General features: G+C 48.4%; 1 protein-coding gene across 1 annotated transcript; it reads left to right on the top strand.

Moving 5' to 3' along the window:
- Positions 1 to 468: 468 nt before the first annotated feature.
- Positions 469 to 22,518, top strand: Ctsb (cathepsin B). Its single transcript, XM_051195532.1, has 10 exons — positions 469 to 627; positions 12,810 to 12,960; positions 13,445 to 13,530; positions 15,050 to 15,164; positions 15,871 to 15,989; positions 17,536 to 17,621; positions 17,862 to 18,005; positions 18,458 to 18,574; positions 20,902 to 21,030; positions 21,503 to 22,518. The coding sequence occupies exons 2-10, from the start codon at positions 12,835 to 12,837 to the stop codon at positions 21,598 to 21,600; spliced, it is 1,020 nt and encodes a 339-aa protein (XP_051051489.1). The 5' UTR covers positions 469 to 627; positions 12,810 to 12,834; the 3' UTR covers positions 21,601 to 22,518.
- The last annotated feature ends 1,461 nt before the right edge of the window (positions 22,519 to 23,979 follow it).

Genomic DNA, 23,979 nt, shown 5'->3' with positions numbered 1-23,979 from the left:
CTACCACACAGGGAGACGGGGGGAGGTTCCTATATGGGACTGATGGCCGGGCAGGAGTTCGTAATGTCATAACACGTCTTGAACTATAACTGAGGGTTGAACCCAGGAAGTTGGGCTTGGTAGAAAAGAGCTCTACCACTGGACTACAGCCCAAGCCCAGTTCCTTTGTTTGAGTATTCCCAAACCCAAGCAGTAACCTAGGATGCTCGGAGCTTCACAATACGAGGTCAGGAGGCTCCATTAGGACGCCAGCCATTTCCAGGTCCCCGATCCCGCATGGTCTTTCCGATGAATGCAGTAGGCGATGTCACTTCTTCCAGGGGCAGGTCTCCCGCAGGGGTTCCAGGAGAGCATCTCCGGTCCGGTGGAGAGATCTGATAGACCATGGGCTTTTTCCGGGATCACTTCAGCAGCGCGCCACGGACCTATGATAAGCAGTTTAGGGAGTCCCGGGACGAAGGGGTGGGGCCCGCGACGTCGCAGGGCGGAGGCGCGGCCGATGGGTCACGTGGCGAATCAGCCCAGTGACGGGCGGAGCTGCAAGGGTACTTAGTGTTGCGCCCCAGAGGCCAGGTGCTGCTCGGTTCGGCTCGGCGGCTGCAGGCCCAGGCTGCATCTCTGCGCTCGGTGAGTGTGCCCGGAGCTGTGGCTCCGCGACGGAAGTCACCTTGGGGAGCGGGCGGCGGTGAAAGACCCCTCGCTCGCCCAAGGCGCAGGCGCGGTTACTCTGCGGCCCTGATGCTCCGCGCCGAGAACGGTCGCGGTTTGCGAGGCGAGGATTTCTGAGCCCGGGCACTGCAGGCGAGCGGCACCGGCCGCCCGCACGCCCTTAGGGCCGGGCCTGGTGACCTCGCGCTGGTCGGCGTCCCTTCGGTGGCCTTGGCGCACTCCAAAGGAGGAGCTGGGGACTTTGGGGAGCTCTGAGGGAGGAGCCTGCAGGGAAGGGTTCGGCCCTGGCCCTCCTTTCAGCCAGCAAGCTCCGGGTCTCAGTGGTGCTCAGGGCGAGTATCGACCTGCATCTAGTGCAGGTTTGTGGCTTATTCTAAAGAATCTGCCCCGGCAACTTAACTATACAACACATAAGCTCACGCAGTGCCTGGCACCCTAAAATACCGGTCCTATTGGAAACAGGAACCTGGTAGTGGGTGGCTGGGTTGGAACCTGCACGAAGAGTTAAACCAAGAAACAGGAAGAGAAGCAAAGTGGAGTAGAGGATAGGGTGCTCGGGGCTGCACTCTCTTTTCTCTGGAGGGGGATGGCCAAGATGATGGGAATGTGGAGGGGGAGAGGAACATACTGGACAGACTCCTTCAGTCAGGGTCTTGCTGGCCCGGAAGCGATGTGGGGTCGGTTTGCACCAGCAGGGTCTTGGGCATGTGAACCAGGAGACGGTGATTTGGACTTGGTCCTCTTGGGGTCTGGAGTAAAGGTGAGCCCACCCTCATCTTGCCTCCTTCTGACCAGATTCCCTCACCTGTTGGGAAGGGAAGTAGATTGTGGGGTTCAAATGAAAGCTTAATACTTGGTGTTTCAGGAAGACCGATCCCTCTGGAAGGGTTAGGGTTGCCGAGGAGGTATGTCCATCTTCGGGCCAGATTCAGAAGGGTGGCATGCGGGAACGTTGCTGAAGGTGCTCTCACTCTCCCTCGAAGCCCTTCAGGGAAGAATTACTTCTCCTAAGTTCTGGTTATGGCGACCTAAAACTCCCAAGAGTTCCCAGAGGCATGCCAGGGCCAGGCAATCACAGCACTTGGAAGGCTGAGGCAGGAGGATCACTGTGCATTGGAAACTAGCCTGGGCTACATAATGAATCTCAGAGCAGTCTGACTATAGAGTGAGACAGCTTCACCTCCCAACCCTTTCTCCCAAAAAAGGACATGCTGGAAAAAAGGCACCCTGGAGGAAAATGACCTCTGCCCCCATAAATGCACGTGTCTCTCGGGCCTGTAGGGATGGACTGCTGGGGGCTAGAGGTGGAAGGTGGGCTCATGTTTGTGCTTCTTCAGCCCACGTGGGGGTAGGAGCACTCTGCTCCAGGTTGGGACTGCCTCGTGAAGGGGCTGACTCAGCAGTCCAGGCTGAGGCCCTCTGTGGTATGGGTGGAAACCTTTAGATGTCAGAGCCTCAGGTTGGCCAACTGACTTTTTGAAGGTCTGTTGTAAGGAAAATATTAGGCATGTGTGATGTTGAACTATAGGCAGTTGGAACTTTTGAAAAGTTAAAGAGGAAACCAGAGACTTTGAGTGTGAATGGTATGACGAGAAATGGTTGTGCTAGCAAAGGTAAGGTGTATAGAAGTCTGTGTTGTGTTTGTTTGGCTAATAGTCTATACCTTGGTCCATCATCTCAGGGTGGAGGAGCCATCTGGAGTCCTTTCGTTGCTGTAGTTTGTACTCTACCCTATGTTGAGCATTTTGTGGTAGTTCTAGGGCTGTGTAGCTCGGCTGCATGCTGGAACTGTCTGGTTTATCTGTGGTACTGAAATCCAACCCAGGGCCCTGTGCATGCTAATCATGCACTCTATTAGACTATACTGTACCCAGCCGGCTTTTGCCAGTCTCCTCCATCCCCCTCAGCTCTTTGAGTTCAAGCTCTTTGAGTTCAAGCCTTGAACTAGACAGTCCTGCCTTCTCCCTCCACATGCTAGGGTTACAGACATGAGTTGTCACTCCTGGGTTAGTCCTTAGTCTTTCTTTCTTCCTTCCTTCCTCCCTCCCTCCCTCCTTCCCTCCCTCCCTCTCCCTCTCTCCCTCCCTCCCTTCCCTCCCTTCCTCCCTTTCTTCTTAAAGAATAGGTGTCATCACTTACTGTGTAGTCCTGGCTAGCTTGGAACTGGGTATGTAGACCAGGATAGCCCAAGCATGAGGGAGTGTACAAACTCACAGAGATAAACCTGCCTCTGCCTCCCTGGTGCTGGGATTAAAAGTGTAGGGCACCAATCCCAGAAGTCCCTCCATTTTTAGCTTCGAGTCTGAACTCGTCTTTCTGTAGACCTGACCAGGCTCAGGTTTGGGGAGGTGGGTAGCTCCCCTCTGACTGGACATGTTTTATTGTGGTCAGTTTGTCTCCTAGACTTGTTTTGTCTTTCACAAGATCTTTAGCAGCTGTTCTTTCCTACTTCTGTGCTTGAAATACAATGTATCGATCTGTAAGTGTTGTTTTATGTAACTTAATTATACTATGTGTCTTGTTCACCCAGTTGGTGAGATGTGTTGATATTGATGCTGGCAGATTTAATGTTTATTTTAGTTTGTTGGAGAGGGGTAGCAGTATAAGAGGGTTTGTGTAGCCCAGCTTAAACTCACCATGTAGATGAGGATTAGTTTGAACTTCCCAAGTGCTGAGATTCAAGCTGTGCACTCATGCTCAGAAAATTTAGTCCCTTAGTCTTTTTATTTGTTTGAGACAAAGTCTTTCTGTGTAGTCCTGGCTGCCCTGTGCCCTGAAACCCCCCCCCCCCCCAGATAGGGTCTTTGGGTGGCTTTGGAAGCTGTCCTGAAATTAGCTCTTGTAGACCAGGCTGGTTTCAAACTCACAGAGATCCCTCTGCCTCTGCCTCTCGAGTGCTGGGATTAAAGGCGTGTGCCACCACCGGCCTGGCTTGCCCTAAACTTACTATGTAAATCAGGCAGGCCTTGAACTCACAGAGATCCACCTGCCTCTGCCTCCTGAGTGCTGGATTAAAGGTTCACACCACTAGACCTGGTCTTGAAATGTGTTGACCACTTGCATTTCTTTTCCTCCTACCTTTTCCTCCTTGCCCATGGTGACACAGTAAATTCTCTTGGGCAAAGCAGAAGCAGGCTAAGCTGCTGGATGTGCGCCTGCACACCTTTTGTTCTGCCAGATAACGATGATGTCCCCTCCCCTCTGTGGCCGTGTCGTCTTCTCCTCACAGATCAGGAGCGTCTGTTCCTATGTCCCAACACTAGATCTTAGCAGATCCTAACTGTCAGAGTGGTGGGTCTCAGATGGTCCCTGTACCTTCATGGCTGTGGGTAGATACTCAAGTATGTTCCTTGTCAGAGGAAACCCTTGAGTTCCCTAGTTTTGTGGTTGGTCACAAGTACCACTTGTACTAATGTTCATTTTCTTGTTGCTCACTACTTTAATCCCAGCACTCTGAGTTCAAGGCCAACCTGGTCTACATATTAAGTTCTAGGTCAACCAGGGCTATATATATAGTGACATTTTTTAAGAGTTTGGGTTTTTTGTTTTGTTTTGTTTTTTGAGATAGGATCTCTTATAGCCAGGCTAGCTTCAAACTTGATATGTAGACAAGGATGACCTTGAACTCATGTTTTATTTCTTCTGGCTATGCCTTTCAGGGGCTGAGCTTAAAGCATGTATGTATACCTCTGTGCATCTGCCTGGGTTTCTTAGGTCACAAACCTGGGCAGCTGAACTTAGCTGCAATTGGATGTAGTTTCTAAATAGTTTGTGCATGTGCATCTTTGTATGTGTGTAGTGGGGACAGAGGTTGACATTGGGCATCTTCCTAGATCACGCTCTACTTCATGAGGCAGGGCTACTTATACACAGAGCTCTCTGATTGGCTAGTCTAGCTTGCCCAGGATCTTTTTTCTCTGACTCCCAAATACTGGGATCACAAATGCAGGCCACCAAGTCCTCATAGCATTTACATGGGAATTAGGGATTCAAGCCCAGGTCCTCATGACTGCACAGCAGTACTTTCCCCACTGAACCATCTCCTCCAAGCCCTAGTTTCTAATTTTTAAAATCCAGGCAGTATGTGAGGTTGGAGGACTTTACAGTCTGTAACATGGTTAGAGCCACTTAGGTAACAATGGCGGAAAGTGACCTAGAATTTGATCTCTGGAAGGTTATTGATTCCTACTCAGGTATAGCTAGCCATTCAGGGATTGCCCATGGTCTCCTTTCATGCCTTTGTTTCCCTCGTCTGTGAAATAGAAACCTACAAGACTGGAGGGCTCTTTCCAGACTAGTATTTTATAAAAGCTGAAGGCTGAGAAGGACCTGTGGTCTGTGATCTCAACTGTTAACCTGTTTTTACTGGGCCAGTAACTCTATAGCCTGGCCAAGATTATACGACTTTCCAGCAGGCAGGGTGGGAGAGAATGGGGCTGATAAATGCCAAGTTAGTGTCCACAGAAAGTTAGAGAACACATAGATAATCTGCTCTCACAGCAGAGCTGGCTGCCCTCTGACCCTTTGACCCTCTGATCTGGCCCAGGCAGGAGGTGCTCATTCATAGGAGTCACATGTCCTTCCAGCTTGCCTAAGGCATATGGTGCTGGCCTGCTTGTGCCATGAAAAACCATGTTGGGCTGGGTGGTGGCAGCACACACCTTTAATCACAGCACTTGGGAGGCAGGGATCTCTGTGAGTTCGAGATCAGTCTGGTCTACTAGTTCCAGGACAGGCTCCAAAAGCTACACAGAATAACCCTATTTTAAAACAAAACAAAAACAGAAAACAGAAAAACAAAACAACAACAAAACCCAAAACCATACCGGGATTCAAACAGCCTGACACTCATTCTCAACTTATTGATCCCCTCTGGGTTTGGGCTGTACTTTGCTTTGATAATCAAATAGTAGAATATACATCAGCATATAAGGACCTATTACAAATTGTATGATGGTCATAATTCTTTACCCCAATTAGGAGACCTGGTAGGGAGAGGAAGTGTTGTGAGACAGGGTCTCATATTCGAGGCTGGCTCGATTCACAGTGAAGCCAAGGACTCCATTGAACTCCTCATGCTGACTCTTCATGAGCTGGTGTTGTGGGCATATACCATTAACTTTGGTTTAATGTGATGCTGGCAGAACACTAGGCAAGCACTCTGCCAGCTTAAGCATATCCTTGGTCTCAAACTGGGATACTTTTATAAGATAAAAATAATTACCCCAGGACAGTGAAGGTCGATTCCTGTATAGAGAGCTATACAGTCAGTTGGCAGAGACTGGAGATTGTACCTGATGCCTCTGCCTGCTGGTAGCTGCCCCTAACCTGGTACAGGGAGGCACTTTCTGAGAGTACTTCTGTCTATGACTTCTGTCAGCCTTGAGAGGAGAAGTCCCAAGAAAGGAGAAGATGCCTAGCTCACAGACAGACCATTTCTGTTGCATGTTTAAGTATCTGCCCAGGCCTCAGCCTGACCAGTCTGGAACTTAATTTATCCTGCAGTCGAATTGGGGAGCAAGCTGAGAAGCATAGAACATGAATCTCATTTACATTTCAAGATCTTTAAAAAGCCTTGTACTGCGTATATTTTAGGAGCAGACTTGGGGAATGAACTGCTCCGTGCATCTGGGAAGTGTCTCTGCAGGTCTTGAACGGAGCTGGAGAACAAAAGCTTCTGGGAATGTTGACTGTCCATCAAAATGTCTTATTTTCTACCAACAATTAAATGTCTTTCCTCTGAGGGCCCGTCCTAGTTAGGATTGCCATTGCTATGATGAAACACCATGACCAAAAGCAAGTTGGGGAGGAAAGGGTTTGTTTGGCTTACATTTCCACATTGTTGTCATCATTAAAGGAAATCAGAGCAGGAGCTCAAACAAGAGTTGATGCACAGGCCATGGAGGGATGCTGCTTACTGGCTTGTTTCAGATGACGTAGCGCAGCCTCCTTTCTTAAAGAGCCCAGGACCACCAGCCCAGGGGAGGCCCCACACACAGTGGGCTGAGCCCTTCCCTATCAATCACTAATTAAGAAAAAGCCCTGTAGGTCTGCCCACACTGTTTTTTTGTTGTTGTTTGTTTGTTGTTGTTTGTTGTTTTGTTTTTTTGAGATAGGGTTTCTCTCTTGTAACAGTTCTGGCTGTCCTGGTACTCATTTTGTAGACTAGGCTCGTCTCAAACTCACTGAGATCCACTTGCCTCAGTCTCCCAAATGTTGGGGTTACAGGCATTTGCCACCACCGAAGCCACAGTCTGATCGTATGGAGGCATTTTCTCAGTTGAGCTGGTAAGTATTCTGCCTCTGAGTTACATCTCTAGTTCCCCCTTCCTGGTGTGCCTTGGGTAGCAGGTAGCTGTGGATAGCCCCAAGCTGCCTTTTGTTCTTAAGGATCAGCCATGCATCAATCATACACTTAACTACGAGGAGCAAAGATGTGAAAGTCTACTTCAAGGCTGTGGTTCAAATTTAGCAAAAGGGGGAGTCTCTGGCCTCCTTCCCGTCAGCTCTGCGCACCTTTGAGATCGGGATGTCTGCTTCCACCATAGCAGTCCAGCATGGGTAGCAACTGGGCAAACCAGTCAAAAGGAAATGAAGCTCGCACGGTCTTGTTCTGTGGGTGGACTGGAGTGGTCAGAACTTGAGGAGCAGGTGCCCTTAATGACAGGCAAAGCTGAGACAAGTTTGTTTTTATGGAAGAGAAGCTCATAAAGTGCAATGTTGAGGTCCCAGCAGGTCTCCCCATCCTGTTTTCCCACCTTCCTAGCTTAGAGCCCCTGTGCACATCTGTGATGGACGGTCACAGTTTGTGGCTACTGGCAAATGAAGACATCTCATGCTTGTGGTAGTTGAGAGTTGCTGTGTGAGCAGTCAGCCCATCTCCCTGTACCACTGCCAGGGAGAGAAGGATACAGACTGCTTTGGATGTGTGTGCGCGTCCTGGGCCAGGACATGGCAGGTGGCCTGTGGGATTTCCAGATCTACACGTTCTGTCTCTTTACAGCCTTTAGAATATGATGTAGACCCTAGTCTGCCTGAGGTAATGTAGCTACCCAAGAAAGCTTACTTTGTGAAGCTTGTCCCCCCCACCCCTAATTTTTTAGGGTGTCATTGCATGCTTCCTTCACTCAGGTATCAACTTCTCCTTGGATGTTCACTCCATTTTCTTCTGGAGCCCCAGGGGCAACATTTGTCCAAGGAAGGGCATCCAGCTAGTTTGGGAAATGGTTTTGTTGTTGATGAGATCATTGGTTCCCCAGCCATTCTATGCATGTGACAATGTCGTGTAGAAAGACTGCAACAGCAGGTTTGAAAAGAAAAAGGGAGGAACCCAGGACCAGCTGACCTGAGCTAGAAATAAATTCTGCCCACAACTGCGCTCAGTCTGTATGCCTGGAAGAAGAGTCTGGTTAGCAGTGAGTGTACTTATGTGATCCGGCCTCCTTCTTTTGTGAAATAAAGACTTTCTGTAACTAAAAATAAAATCACAGAATTGGGAAATAAAGGGAAGTGCTTGCTCTGAAGTAAGGGAAGTGAAAGCCAGGGGCTATTTCAGGCAAAGAATGGAACCTGTGACTGGTTTACGGACAGCGTAGCTAATTGTCACTATCAGCTGTGTCACCAAAGTTGCCTGTGATATCTGGGAAGACCGTCAACTCGGAGAATCAGTGCACTAGGAGACAGACAGCTTCAGGCGACAGGCTCGGGACCCTCAATATAGAGTTCTTTTTGACAGGGCTTGTGGATTTTCCTGAGGCTGGAAGCTTGGTTCAGTTAGGACTCCTGCCAAGTGGGGGCTTAGAGAGTGGGTTTGGAATAAACTGGAATTAGCCAGCACAAGCTGGAGGGAGAGTTTCGGGGAGCAGGTGGAGCATGTACACTGATGCAGGGTCTCCTTAACTGTTGCTCCTCACATCACCTGGAAACATGGTGTCCATTACCACTTCAGAGGTCCAGAATCGGAGGCTCAGGGCAGTGGCCAAGGGTGACAGTGGCAGAATTGAGATCCAGACACTGGTGTCCAGTTCCCAGCAGAGCCTGGACTCCTCAGCAGCTCGTGACCATGGGAGAATGGGAGAATCTAGGGATTTGGGGGTTGTCTTTTTTTTTTGTTTTTCGAGGCAGAGTTTCTCTGTGTTGCTTTGGAGCCTGTCCTGGAACTAGCTCTGTAGATCAGGCTGGTCTCAAACTCACAGAGATCCACCTGCCTTTGCCTCCCAAGTGCTGGGATTAAAGGTTTGCACCACCAACACCCAGCCAGGGTTCCTGGGGTTCATCTTGGTATGAGTGGGGTTAGACATTGGGTAGGTATAGCTGAACCACTGAAGCCCCAATACCTAGGTTTGCAGCTGGGCAAACATGATGATGGGGAGATTAAGGTCCAATGGTCAGGGATGGGCTGCACAGCCAATGGCAACTGAGTTTCCTAGAAAGTGTCCTGCAGCTGCAGTGGCCAGGGGCTGTAGGCCAAGGGATATGGGACTCCTTGGGGGCATGAGAGTACCTGCCACCACAGAAACCAAAGACATCTTTAAAATTTCAAGTTTCCATGGAAATGCGCCTCTCAGCTTATATTTAACAGCTCAACAGATGCCAAGTCCCTAGGGTATCTCAGGACGCTCCTTATTTTCCACATATAGTATGGTGAGAACCCAAGGGTGTCAGCCCTCTAACTCATTTACCAGCCCTTTCCTTAGTTCAGAGTCCTACCCTGAGGTGTGGACATGCCAGTGTTTCTGTATCGGGGTCTCCTGCCTTGGAAGAAAGGTTCAGATGCAGGGCTTTGGAGATGACTACATTGGTAAAGGTTTGCACAAGTAACTGAATTTGACTCCCCAGGACCTGAGTAATCCCCAGAACCCGTGTAAAAGAAGCCAGGTATGTTGGTGCACACTTGCAGTCCCTATATATACTTGGAAGGCAGAGATAAGTCATAGGCAGCCAGCCCCACCTGTTTGATCAGGTCCAGGCATTGAGAGACCCTGTTTGGAAGTAAGCTGATGGCACTTGAGCAACAACACCTGTGGTAGCCCTGGTCTCCAGAGGCATGGACATATTTTGTACTTGCATACACTTGAACGTGCATGCACACGGTGCCAAGTACAAGTCAGAGGGTGGTTTGGAGGCCATGTGACGGCTGACGCATGGTCATGTGAGGCAGGCTTCCCATGAGTCACTGGAAATGGGGGCAGTAAGTGTTGAATAAGTTGTACATATATATGTGTGGCAGTCCATTTTTCACTGTTATAGTGAGATACTCAAAGCTGGGCACTGTAAAGCGAGGGGTTTTATGTAGGTCACTGTCTGGGAGGCCGAAAACTCAAGACCAGGCAGCCCACAGATTTGGCCTCTGTCCAGGGCCCCTTTACTTGGAGAACACCATAGTGCCGTTGCCATGGCAGAAATGCCTGTGATAGGGAGCCCCTAGCTAGAAGGGAAACAAAATGGGTGAGGGTGGTCACCCCAAGACCTCAGCAAGCCCAACCTCTTGAAAGCCCACCCACCAAGTGTTCTGCACAGGACCCTTTGTGGGACCCTGATGCATCATAGTGACTGACAGGGGGGTCTTCAAGGTGCAGTCGCTGCCTTTGAGTGTTTTCCTTACAAGGTTGCCTCTATGCACCTGACCTGCCTGCTTAGTAGGCCCAGCCCCTATGTTCCTCAGTCATCAACTGCTTTCCTTCCCACTTAAAAAAACTGCGGCACTGGGTGGTTTTACTTCATTTCTTCAGTGTGATCTCCTCCAGCTAGTTCATTTTTGGTGGCTGTTCTGAACTATTTAGCCACTTGCAGTGATTTACCAGTTACAATGCCATTGGCCATTTGTCTCATTTGTGTTCATGCAAAATGTTCAGTAGACACTGGTATGCTTGTATCATTGTGTTTTGGGGTCACTGTATATGGGATAAATGTCTAGTGTCCGGATGCAGACCCCATGTGTGTGTATAGGTTTCAGTTGACAGGTCTAGGCTGGCTTCTCTGTGGGTCTCTCTTATCGCTCTCCCCCAGGAGAAGCAAACAGCTTTTGCCTTTGGGACTGACGTCTCAATTTTACCTGTGCCTCTCTGAGACTGAACATGTTTGTATCTGCACTGGGCATTTGCACTTTTTCTGTAGTCACTGTATCCATTTTCCCAGCATGCTCTCCTCGTTTCTGGTGTGAGAGTGGGTGGTGCTGGAGTCTCATGTATGCTAAGCCCATGTTTACCCAGCTGCAAGTCAGCCTAAAGTCCTCTGATGTTCAAGTCTTGCTTTATCAAGGACACAAAGCCTTTGATAGGAGCACTGTTTTTTTTTTTTTTTTTAATTTTTTTTCAGGACTTGGTTGTTTTTTATTATGAAGACTTGTTTATTGTGTGTGTGCACATGAACGTCAGGGCACAACTTGTAAGAGTCTGTTCTCTCCTTCGTCAGGCAGGGAATCTAACTCAGATCACAGGGCTTGCAGCAAGCACCATTACTTGTAGATCCATTCCACCAGCGTAACACTTACAATGTGACACCTAACAGGTTGTGTTTTTATGCCAGTTTTAGGCTTTCCAAGGAGTTAGTTTTGTTTGGGGCTTTTTGCTTGCTTTGTTTTGTATCAATACTGTAGTCCTGGCTAACCTTGAACCCTTGCCTTTCTCATGTCTCAACCTCCTGAACCTTAGGGTACAAGCATGCCTCACAACCTGCTCATACTTGCATGCTTTTGAGGTCTCCTTTCCTTGTAGCACTTTTGCGTGGGGGAGCCAGGTGTGCAGAGTTGGCCCTCCTTGTTTTCCCAGGATGGGCCGCCAGCTGTGCAAGCACGTGTGCAGAAGTGTGTCACTTCCTCTTTCCCTGGCCCTCTCACACCCTTTTCCCATGCCCAAGATGAGTTTTGAGTGGTCTGACTTTTTTTTTTTTAATGAAACTTTTCTGAGCCAGTATAACCAGGTATTTTATAATGCATCATGATGTTCCAGAAGCCTCCATGGGAGCTTTTCCAGAATAATCCATACACATTGTTCTTATGGTTTGGTTGCTCAGACCCCATCCCTCATGCCCACCACACACACACACACACACACACACACACACACACACACACACACACCAGACTTATCATTCTAACTCATTGAGGATGCAACTCTGTTGCTTGAACTTAAGTGAGAATTTTTAATTCTCCTTCAGTATGCTTTTGTGCCTATGATCCAGCACTTGGGAAGCAGAGATGGGAGGAGTTTGAGGACAGCCTGGGCTAAATGAGATCCTAAGTACTTATGTCTGTGTTTGACCCTGATGCAGTGCACTTGCTCCTATTAAGTCCTACAGTCAAGATAGGGTTCCAGCCCTACCCACACCTATTGTTGCTCCCACTGGGCCCAGCCCCAGTTGTCAGCACCCAAGGAAAGACCTGGTCTTAGCTACTTGCTCAAGAGGGTGACTCATGGGCTGAGCTGGAAATGACTGACCTCCTGACTGGAGCCAGTTCACAAGGTATTGATGCAATCCTTTTCCTTCCCATGAGTAGGAAGCAAAGCCTGTGGTTGACAGGAAAAACCAGAGGAGCTCCTGGGGGCCCGGAGCCCCTGGCATATTTGCTGTGGTTCCTTGGCTCTCAGCAGCTAACCCCAGCGCAGTTTCTGTTGGCTTGCTATATACCAGGAGTGGAGCTCACAGGCCTGGGGAGATGAGTCAGGCCTGAAGTGGAAGGAGAGAATTAGTTCCCAGAAGTTGTCCTCAGAACTGTACATAGTCACACATATATACGAACAAAATAATTTAAAATGTTTTTAAGTGACACCTGAACATTCCTTACCCATTGGCTTTTCTTAAGACTACTCACACAGATTGGCTGTCTTTTTTTGTTGTTGTTGTTTTTTTGAGGGTGGTTGTAGCTAAGCGGCCCAGGCTGAGCTCTCATAACCCTGACTTCCCCAGGCCAGATTTACACCACACCCAGCCTCAGGCTAACTGTCCTTGTAGAACACTTAAAGACTCTCTTAGCCTAATCCATCAGGTACAATACAATTTTTTTTTAAAGAACCAGGAGGGGGCATCCATACTGCCATGTGTTGTGTTGCAGGGTCCCATCAAGCCAGGCTTCACATTGGGGCTATAAAGTCACAGGAGGCCTGAGCCAATCATTTTGATGTCACCTATGTCCTTATTAGGTGGGTGCAGGATCCAGCTTCCAGAATGTGGTGGTCCTTGATCCCTCTCTCTTGCTTGCTGGCACTGGCGAGTGCGCATGACAAACCTTCCTTCCACCCGCTGTCGGATGACCTAATTAACTATATCAACAAACGGAATACGACATGGCAGGTAGGTAGGACTGCTGTTTCCTGTCAGTCTTCGTGGGCCCCTGCTTTGGGTCACCTGGTGCACACTGCTTCTGAGGTGACTAACTGGCCATAGGGCATATTCTTTTCTTGACGTTGAAGCTGACAGACCACACCAGCTTCCTCTCTGATCTCCACATTGTGTACATGGGAGTGCACATATGTGTGAACACTTGTACATGGAGGTGTGTGGTGAGATAAGTGAGCTCCAAGACCAGGTGGATCCTAAGAAAACTACCATAGAGGGTGAGGTGGGTCCTTAGTACTTCTTGCCATCATTTCTTCCAGGTCTGGGCAGGTCTCCTGCTAACAACTGAAGGGGATTAGAGAAGACACAATAGTCTGAGCCTGAATCACTCTGCCTGTGTTCCTAGCTCCCTGGATTAGGCAGGACACATGGCCTCTGCATCCCCATCCTGGGAAACCCCTTGGTCAGTGGGTGACTATCCTGGTTGACTCTGTTTCAGGCTGGACGAAACTTCTACAATGTTGACGTAAGCTATCTGAAGAGGCTGTGTGGTACCATCATGGGTGGACCCAAGCTGCCTGAAAGGTGAGCGACACGCCCCAGAATAGACAGTGACCCACATGGTGGCTTGTGAGCAGTAAGTAGTGCTAGTGTTGAGGTGTAGGTGGAGGAAACCATCTCTGGATTCCCTAGGTGCGTTCTTCTGGGCTGCAGAAACTGCCTCAAATGCTGGATTTACTACCTTGTGTCCAAGGTGTCTCACCCTCAGGTGGCTTGGAAGTTGAGTTCTGGCTACGTGCAACTCTGCATAATTCAGGGAAAGTCCATAGGAGCTGCCATTAATGTTTTATTTTTCTGTAAAAGTGTAGAAATTGTTCATAGCAAGGATTAGGAATGTTCATCCAAGGATGAGGTAATCAAATATTGGTACATGATGGAGATGATATTGTCTAACTCAAGCCAGGCAAGGCAAGGCACAGTTTAATATTTTTAAAATTCCAAGTCAGAAAGGAGGTAAAAGATTAGAAGCATTGGTCTAGAATCAGGGCAGGATACATACAGGATCAAAGGTCCATACTGCTTGGCTCTCTCTTCTCATAACAGCCACACAAGTGTGGCCCTCAGATGACACACTGCCCCGAGGAGTCTTGCTGTGGCCTTGAGCTCATGGTCTTCCTGCCAGGCACTCACCTCTACATCCAGCCTTGACACCAGTCCTGGGCATCAAACTGAGGACTCCTGAATGCTTAACAGCTGCACAGCCACAGGGCGCCTCTGCAGGTCTAGTGAGAGAATCGGAGTGTTTTCTGTAGACAGCTGTAACACCTAGAGTGGGCACACCTACCCTAGTGCAATGCTAAATGTCTCCTCAAAGAAAATAAAGAAAGGAATCCCAGGGCTGGACAGATGGCTCTGCAGTGAAGAGCACTTACTGTTCTTACAGAGGACCTGGGTTCAGTCCCCAGCACCCACATGGTAGCTCAAATGCATCCGTAACTCCAGTTTTAGGAGATCTGATGCCCTCTGACGTCTGAGGCACCAGGCACGCATGGAGTGCACAGACGTGCATGCAGGCAAACCACTCATACACTAAATAAATAAATTAAAAAGAAAAAAAGACTGAGGCACAGGTCTTTCCCTGCATATCCACTACACCAACCTAAAAGCAAACCTGAAGGGTTGTTGTTGTTGAAGCGGTTTGAACGAGGCATGATGGGTTATGCTTTTATTCGAACATTTATCAAGGACTTGGTCAAGGTAGGAGGGTGAAGAGTTCTAGGCTAGCCTGGGCTACATAGTCGGATCCTATCTCAAAAAAAGAAAAAGACTTGAGGTGCTAGGACTGGTATCTGTGATGGGGCAAAACACAAAACAAACCTGTGTCCCACGGGTAGAATGTTTGAAAACTATCTATTAAATAAGCATAGGAAGGGGTGCGCACATTGCTGAGTCGCACTGAGCAGTGTGAAGTGGTGAAGGACACCCCGCCTATGTCACGCCACCTCTCTAGGGAGTACAACCCATCCAGGACCAGCCGCTCTTTACCGAGCCTGTTAGGGATGGGGAGTGAATTGTACTTGAACAGAGTCCTTCTTTTACCCAGGGTTGGGTTCGCTGAGGACTTGCAGCTACCTGAAAACTTTGATGCGCGGAAACAGTGGCCCAACTGCCCAACTATCCAGGAGATTAGAGACCAGGGGTCCTGCGGCTCTTGTTGGGTAAGACCCTGCTGGTGGGGAGGGCTTCCTGGAGAAGTCTGGTTGGGATGTGATTGGAGTGCCTAGGGAGGGGCCAGATGGGACAAGGTAAGTGAGGAAATGGCCGGAGTCAGTTTCTTTCCATCACTACAGTTTCTGATCCTTGTGATGGGGAATTATGGAAAGGATGAGTGATGATGGGCATGCAGTGGAACCTGAGATAAGGTCCGTGTACAGGCTGTGGAGTCGTGTTCCCTCAGTAAACACGGCAGCTCTGACGCAAGACGGCTTCACGAGTGCTCCATGCCAATGAGCCATTCTGTGGTTTTTGAATTGTGCCAAAATATGAATGACAGAAAATTCATCTTCCTTAACTAAGTGTATAGTGGCATTAAAAAAAATGTTCCCAGTGTTGGGTGACAATCTCTACTGCCCATCCACACAGTCCTTTCATTTATTCCAAATGAACCAATTGAGTCATATTGACTCCCTGAGGCCCTCCTGTGCCCATGGTGGCTCCCATCTGCTCTCTGAGGCCTTGGAATTTGCTCCTTGTGAGCCGAGTCCCCAGGCAGAGGCATGGATTGGTCTCTTTACTTTTAATGTTAAGTATGAGCCCAGAAGCCTCACCTGACATTGAACAGGTCTAACCATTCAGAAGGTCCAGGGCCTCCCTGCTTCAGGTACAGTGGGCTCCTCACCAGGTAGGACTTTACTATTCTTCCAGGCATTTGGGGCAGTGGGAGCCATGTCTGACCGACTCTGCATCCACACCAATGGCCATGTCAATGTGGAGGTGTCTGCTGAGGACCTGCTTACCTGCTGTGGTAGCCAGTGTGGGGATGGGTAAGTGCTGGGCACCTCTTCCTGGAGACCCTAGCCCCTTTCTCTGGTGTACTGAATAACTCAGGGCTCGCTGGGGAGAGGAGAGCTGTTTTCGGGTGGCTGGGGCATGGGAGTATGCAGGCAGATAGCTGCTGTTGAGCCCCACCCCCACCCCCCAGTGTGTACCTTAAACCCTGTATTTGCCTGTTCCACTTACAGCCCTGTTCCCATCTTAGCCGAACATGTATTCACCGTGGCCATAAGTCAGCAGGTGGCAGTGTCGCCAACACGAGTCCCCTTTCTTCATAATTTAAGGAGTCATTCCTGCTGCAGATCTTAGCAGCCTCAGTTTATGGTTTTCTTTCCCTCCCTCTTTAAATTCAGAACTTGTGCCTTTTCACACGAAGAAGGCATTTACAGTTCCATTTGGCATGTCTGAGCTGCCAGCATCAAGATTCTCGACTTGGCCATTGAGGATTACTTGAACCTACACTGTAGTTGTCTTTTTACTCTTCGCTCTTTAGAAGTCCCAAATAAATACATGGAGACTTATTCTCACTTTTGAGTGCCTGGCCTTATCTTGGCTTGTTCCTAGTCAGCTTTGCTAACTTAAATGATCCCAGCTACCTTTTGCCTCTGGGCTTTTTACCTTTCTTTATTCTATCCCTTTTTCTTTCCTTTAGTCTGTGGCTGACTGTGTGATTGGGTGGCTGGTCCCTGTGTCCTCCTCTCCTCTGTTTCTCATTCCTCCTATTAATTCTCTCTGCCTGGCAGCCCTGACAATCCCTCTCCCAGCTATTGGCCGTTCAGCTTTTTATTAGAACAATCAGGTGTTTCAGACAGGCACAGTAACACAGCTTCACAGAGTTAAACAAATGCAACATAAAGGAATGCAACACATCTTTGCATCATTAGACAAATATTCCACAGCATAAACAAATGTACATACCTTCAACTAATATTCTACAGCACACAGTTGTGGGTTTGATAACCAAGATGGCTCTCAATTGACTAGAGATAGTAGCATATACAACATGGATACTGGGCAAGATGATTGTGAGATTTCATCCTGCTACTCAGAACAGTGTGCAATTTAAAATTGAGGAAATGATTCTGGTATTTTCCACTTAGCGTGTTTGGACCTTAGTTAACTTTAGTATAACTAAAATCCCAGATATCAAACTACCCAGGGAGACCCGGGGGGTGGGGGGGAAGGAGGTAGGGTGGGGAAGGGGGGACAGATAACAAACTACAGATAAGGAAGGGGGCTGCTATAGTCAGGGAATTACAACATACTGTGCAGTTGAGAACCACTGTCCCCGAGAGGGGAGTTTTGAAGGTCACTTTGATATGGACATGAAAAAGAGTCCCTGTGGTCTGGAGGGTACTTGTAGAAAGATGAATCTGGGTTGGGTCCCTGGTGGGGTGACAGTGGAGAAGATGAATTGGGCTATTGGACTATGGGAGGCTTCTTGTGAGGCCAGTGTATTTATTCCCAGTAGCGAATTTGTAGTGATGTGTGCAAACAATTGGAACTAGCTCAACATTGATAGAAGGTCTTTTCCAGCTGTAATGGTGGCTATCCCTCTGGAGCATGGAACTTCTGGATAAAAAAAGGCCTGGTTTCTGGTGGACTCTACAATTCCCACGTAGGTGAGTGTGTGCCTACAACCCCTGTCCCTCGGGTGGGTTTCACGAGTGAGTATCGCTGGCTTCCTTTTCTATTGTAAAGGGAAGGTCAGTGGTAGAAGGCCAGTTGGCCAGACCACCTTCTATTCAGGAGCAGCCACCACAACAAGTAGACATGATCTGACTGGCACCAGCTCTGACTGGTCTGGGGAGCCTTGCATTGGAGGATGCAGGCTGATGTCTCTTGTCCCTTCCATCCATCAGGCTGCTTGCCATACACCATACCTCCCTGCGAGCACCATGTCAATGGCTCCCGGCCCCAGTGCACTGGAGAAGGAGACACTCCTAAGTGTACCAAGAGCTGTGAGGCTGGGTATTCCCCATCCTACAGAGAAGACAAGCACTATGGTAAGCTGGGGCTTACTGAGGGAGGAAGAGGTCAGTGCCATGAGTAGAGTCCAGCACTGGGTGGTTGTGCTGGACACACTTTTAATCCCAGCACTCGGGAGACAGAGGCAGGTGGATTTAGAGTTCTAGGACAGCTGGGCTACACAGAGAAACCCAGGAGCAGCAAGAAGGAAAGCTGAGTAATCTCACCTGTCTCACCGGCAGAGATGCACATTCCAAGTGTCTGGTCCACACTCTGTCCTGCCTCAGCACATTTGAGCTCCAGGGGACCAGGCAGACCATTCTTTTACAAAGGGTTAGAACCTGGTTTTAAACCTTAGGGTCCTCTTGGCCTCTCTCCTAGTACTGTAGATCTGCTCACTTACCTAGGGAAGTCCTTTTTTGGTCTCTTCTGGAGGGTTAGAGGGGCTGGCGGCACCTTCTCACTCTGCCCGGCTTTGTTCCTTCTGCAGGATACACTTCCTACAGCGTATCTAACAATGAGAAGGAGATCATGGCAGAAATCTACAAAAATGGCCCAGTGGAGGGTGCCTTCACTGTGTTTTCAGACTTCTTGACTTACAAATCAGGTACCCATTGACTTCAGCAGCAGCCAGGGTTGGAAGGTCAGAGCTCAAGGGCCCAGGGTCCATATGAGCCGGCAAGTCTCACCAGGAGGAAAGCAGAGCCTTGGGGACTCAAACCTGCATCCCCGCTCTCTTCTCTGGGTAGATGGTCACAGCTTCCCAGCTGCTGTGCTCACTGGCTCCCTTTGAGCATGGTCTCCACAGAGCCTCTCTAAGGGTCCCCTTTCATCCCTGCTAACTCACTTCAGCCCCCTACTCTGCTGATGCTTCTTCCTTCCATAACAATCACTCCTGCCTTTGTCCTTCATCCACATTTGACAGTGGTCATTCTTTATCTTTACAAAGACCTAGATCACCTCAGCCTTCTATGGAGCTGGGATCACAAATGTGACTTGTGATTAGCAGTTCATAGATAGTATCTTGTATAGTCATGGTTCTCTAGAACAGTGGTTCTCAAACTGTGAGTCAATACCCCTTTGGGTCAATTTGTAACAATGTAACAGTAGCAAAATTACAGTTATGAAGCAGAAACAATTGTATTAAAGGAGTTGTATTAAAGGGTCACAGCATTAGAAAGGTTGAGAACACTGCTCCAGAGGTTCAGAACTTACAGAATGAATGAATCCATCCATCCATCCATCCATCCATCCATCCATCCATCCAAAGTTGACTTATTAGGATGACTTATAAACTGTAGTTCAGAAAGTCCAACAATGGCTACCTATCGATGGAAGGTCCAAGGATCCAGTAGATGTTCAGTCCATGAGGCTGGATGTCTCAGTTGGTCATGAATGAGTATACACTGGAATCCCAAAGAAGTAGGTTCTAATGCATGAAGGAATGAATGGACTTGCTAAAGAAAGCAAGCAGGCAACGAGAGAGCTTCCTTCTTCCACATCTTTTGTAAAGGCTGCCAGCAGATGGTGTGGCCAGATTAGAGGTAGATCTTCCCACCTCAAAGTATCTGAATTAAAGGTCTGTCTTCCTACTTCAAAGATCTCGATCAGAAGGGGGTCTCTCCACTTCTGGTGATTTAATTAAGAAAATACCCCTCACAGGTTTGCTCAGCCATTTGTGTTTACGTTAATTCCAGACAGTCAAATTGACAACCCAGAGCACCCATATCACTTAAAGATGCATTTTAGTTTGAAAAGTGAGTCAACCACAAGTGGAAGGAAGGCCTGGTTGACCGGCTCTGGACATCTGCTGTCAGCCAACAGTGGCAGCCATCCATCTATCCCTTACTTCTCCAGTAGACCCCAGAGCAGCAGCTTGAAAACTCTGCAAGCCTTATAGAACTTGGCATATGAACTCTGACACCAAATCTCTGGGTATAAAACAGAGAATTGGCCCTTGGGTTTGAGGTTTGCTTCATAACTTAAGAGTTTATCATAACCTTTATTTTAAGGCCAATCAAACAATATTTTTGTAGAACCCCCATTTTAATATTTAATTTGCATACTAAAGTTGTTGGGCTTCCAAAAATAATGGTATATACAACCAGGCATGGTGGTGGTGGTGGTAGTGTGTGTGTGTGTGTGTGTGTGTGTGTGTGTGTGTGTGTGTGTGTGTCTCATTAATTCCAGCACTCAGAAGGCAGATGCAGGTAGACCTCTGAGTTTGAGATTGATTAGCTTTTTTACACAGTGAGTTTCAAGCCAGCTAGGGCTATTAAGACCCTTTCTCAAAATACACATACCCCCCCACACACACACCTCCATACATACATGCACACACATACACATATGTGTAGAGTTACATAGTCTCCTAATACAGTATCCACAGTCATAGTCACTGTTAATGCAGCTGTGAAGACACACTCCATTTCTTAGTCACATGCTGTGATGAGACACCATGGCCAAGGCAACACTTATAAAGAAAGCACTTAATGGGGGCTGGCTTACAGCTTCAGGGACTTAGTTCATTGTCATCATGGCAGGGAGCTTGGTGGCACACATGCTGGAGAAGTAACTGAGAACTGCATCTTGGTCCTCAGGCAGATAGAGTGGGGTGAGAGTGTGGGCTGGACAGACAGACAGACACCAGCCCGGCTTTTGAAACCTCAACACCCACCCCCACTGACACACAAGGCCATACCCCTTATCCTTCTAACCCTTTCAAACAGTGACATTCCCTGGTATTCCATGGCCTTGCCATCCTAACAAGTGGCTCATCCCGAGCCCCTCTCCAGCCTTCTAGAGTTTTCTGTGTAGGAGAGTAGTAGTTGATTCCTGTCAGCCTCTTTTTCTGATTGGGTGGCTAGCTGTCTTGGGGGGACTCTGAGCAGGCAGTGGCCTGTGTCGAGTCAGAACTGTCTTTTTCTTCCTCAGGAGTATACAAGCATGAGGCCGGTGACATGATGGGTGGTCATGCCATCCGCATCCTGGGCTGGGGAGTAGAAAATGACACCCCCTACTGGCTGGTGGCCAACTCTTGGAACGTTGACTGGGGTGATAATGGTGAGTAGCAGTCCCCTTTCTCAGTCTACATAAGAAGCCATGAGCCAAAGCATCCTGGCCCCTTTGCTCCACTGCAGCCTGAGGTGTGGCCCTGACTGCCTATGTGTATAGATATCTTGGCCTAGGACCATCTGAGCCCCAGAGCACTTCATGGTGTGTGTACAGTTCACATTGCAAGAGCAGTGTGTGAAGAGATCTGAGGGATGTGTCTCAGATGATGCTAGGGGTCATGTGACTCACCTCTAGGTCTGGATAAATCTGAGTATACCAACAAGGGTCAAGGCCCAAGCCTGCTGGACATGGTGGCTGTACATGCACCCCATGTAGCCATAGTACTCAGGATGCTGAGGCTGAAGGATGGAGTTTGTGGCCAGCTTGAGTTACAGAGTGGGGTACCATTTAAAACAAGGCTTAGACCAAACCCAGAGCATACTTTGAAAGCACCTTATGTTTGTTTGTTTTTCCTTCCCAGGCCTCTTTAAAATTCTCAGAGGAGAGGACCACTGTGGAATTGAATCAGAAATTGTGGCTGGGATCCCTCGCACTGACCAGTACTGGGGAAGGTTCTAATTCGCTGTGACCTGGTTGGCCAGTCCTTAGGGAATTTTCCCTACCTTTAGCTACCCAGGCTGAGAGTGAGGCAGACAGGACAGTGTTTGATTCCTTGAATTCACCTAAGATGCACGAAGTTTCCAGCAAGGCTTGAGCAACTGGACCAGAGCTGCCTGCCATCAGAGCTGTCCTTCACATGTTTTCTCCTTACCTGGCTCCCTCCCAGCCTATCCCATGGCAGTGATCACAGTCTGCATCCTAGCCTCCCCCTAGACTAGTGCTCTTTGTAGTGCCTGCTGCTGTGGCTCTGCCTGCCACCCCTGCCACCCCATCCCAACATCTCCAGAGCACCATAGACCTAAAGGCTTTGGCTGCAGGTTTTCCAAAAGACTGGAATGCCAACTTCATGATGAGGACAAACATCGCCTGTCAGCTGCACCTTGAAGCCAGTCACTACCTAAGTTTGTGGCAGACATTGATGGCCCAATGCCGTTCTCTCAAGAAAGCTACCTTTTTCCAGGGTACCTGTGTGCATCACCCTTGATAATGTGTCAAGCCCTCCCTGGTCTTGTCTTCAGCTTTGCTTTTTCAATAGTTTTATTTTTTTGTGCAACTCAACTGAGTATGTGAAATGAACAGGTCTGATTAGTTGAACTGTACAAGTTTTGCAGATTCTCTCCTAATTGTATGGCTTAAAACAAGCTAAGTGGTCCTAGTTTGCTGAGTGACCTACTGACCTCAGACACCACAGTGAAGCTAGTCTGGCAAAAAACAAAACAAAACAAAAAACCCTCTTTTATTATGTTGTAGAGTCACCACTTTACCCTGTCAGTTTAACAAGGAATGACTGTGCCAATAAACCAACTCTCCTCTGCTTGAAGTCTGCTCTCATGGCCACCTGGAGGCAGGGTGAGCAGTCCTGTGCTGCATTTTCAAGCCATGTGTAGTTTTCTGTCACCCTCTGAAACCCTTCCCAGGACTGTGCTCAAGCCTTGGATGGATTCTTCCTCCTCAGAGATAAGGGAGCTGCGTGTAACCAGGCCTGGCATGTGTGTGTTTCACATAAGTAGTAGACTGTTATCTTTCTAGAGTGCCACATCTCCCCAGGGTGGAGCCAAAGCTTGTGCATCATGTTTTAAGTTTTCTTGGTCACTGAAGTACATGGCCGGTCAAGAGACTCATTTATAAAAATCATACATAGCGAACTATATATAGTTCATAGGGACAGGAGGCCTCACTAGTCAGCAATCACTTGTCCTGTTGACCTCTTATTACTTTCCTGCCTGCTAAATGGGAGGGGCTGGTTCTTTCTAGAAGCTGAGGAAGCTTGCCTTCCCATCAGTTGAGAATCAGAACTCTTATCAAGCTCTTAGAGCCTGCCGATTGCTGGCTTGGGTACTAGGGCTTCAGTACTGCAGACAGTTCTTAGTTCTTCTTGTCCCTAAACTACATCAGATAGTTCTCCTTGTACACTGCCTTTTTTTTTTTTTTTAAAACCACCCTCTCTCCACTAGCTTTGTTTCCCCTTGATATTTTTTTTCATTGATTTTATTTTCTACATTCCAATCCCAGTTCCCCCTCCCTCTTCTCCTTAGGCCTCCCCTAGGAAGTGTACTAAGTCTGTCCCATCATCTCGATGAGATAGGACCTAGGCACCTCTCCACCCCCACACCCCTGTGTCTAGGCTGGGCAAGGTACCTCTCCATAAAGAATGGGCTCCACTAAGTCAGTTTGTGCATTCATGTTAGATCTTGGACCCACTGCCAGTGGCCTCATATATTGTCCCAGTCACACCATTGTCACCTATATTACAGGATCCTAGTTCAGTCCTATGCTGGTTCCCCAGTTGACAAGTGTGGAGTCAGTGATCTCTCACTAGCTTTGGTCAGCTGATTCTGTGGGTTTCCTCATCATGCTCTTGACTCCTTTGTTCATATCATGGCTCCTCCCTCACTTCATTGTACTCCAGGAGCTTGGCCCATTGGTTGGTTGTGGATTTCTGTACCTGCTTCCATCTGTTTCTGGAAGAGGATTCAAGCATCTCTGGGGTTATAGGTACACTGCCTTTCCTGCCTCACTACATGCCCACTAGCACCTCCACTCCTACCCTAGAGCCAGTGGAGATGGGCTAAATGAGAGGACCTGGGGCATCCTCTTACTCACTGAAGGAGCCTCTGAGAGAAACCCGCCTTGTTAGTTATATGCTTGGGGATAGTGCTAGATGGCTTCGAGAACCAGATTATCCTGTGGGTCCTCTCCTGTGCTCATCAGTAGCATTGTTCCTTGAGTAACAGGCCTACTTGGTCCGAAGTCTGGCTCCAGAGCACCACACTTTAGTGAGAGCCTTACAGCTCTCATCCCTCCCAACCAGATCCTGGAAAATGACTCAGCAGGGAA

The sequence above is a fragment of the Phodopus roborovskii genome, unplaced genomic scaffold (assembly GCF_943737965.1).
Source record: "Phodopus roborovskii unplaced genomic scaffold, PHOROB, whole genome shotgun sequence".
Classification (NCBI taxonomy): Eukaryota; Metazoa; Chordata; class Mammalia; order Rodentia; family Cricetidae; genus Phodopus; species Phodopus roborovskii.
This window is presented reverse-complemented; position numbering and strand designations above follow the sequence as displayed.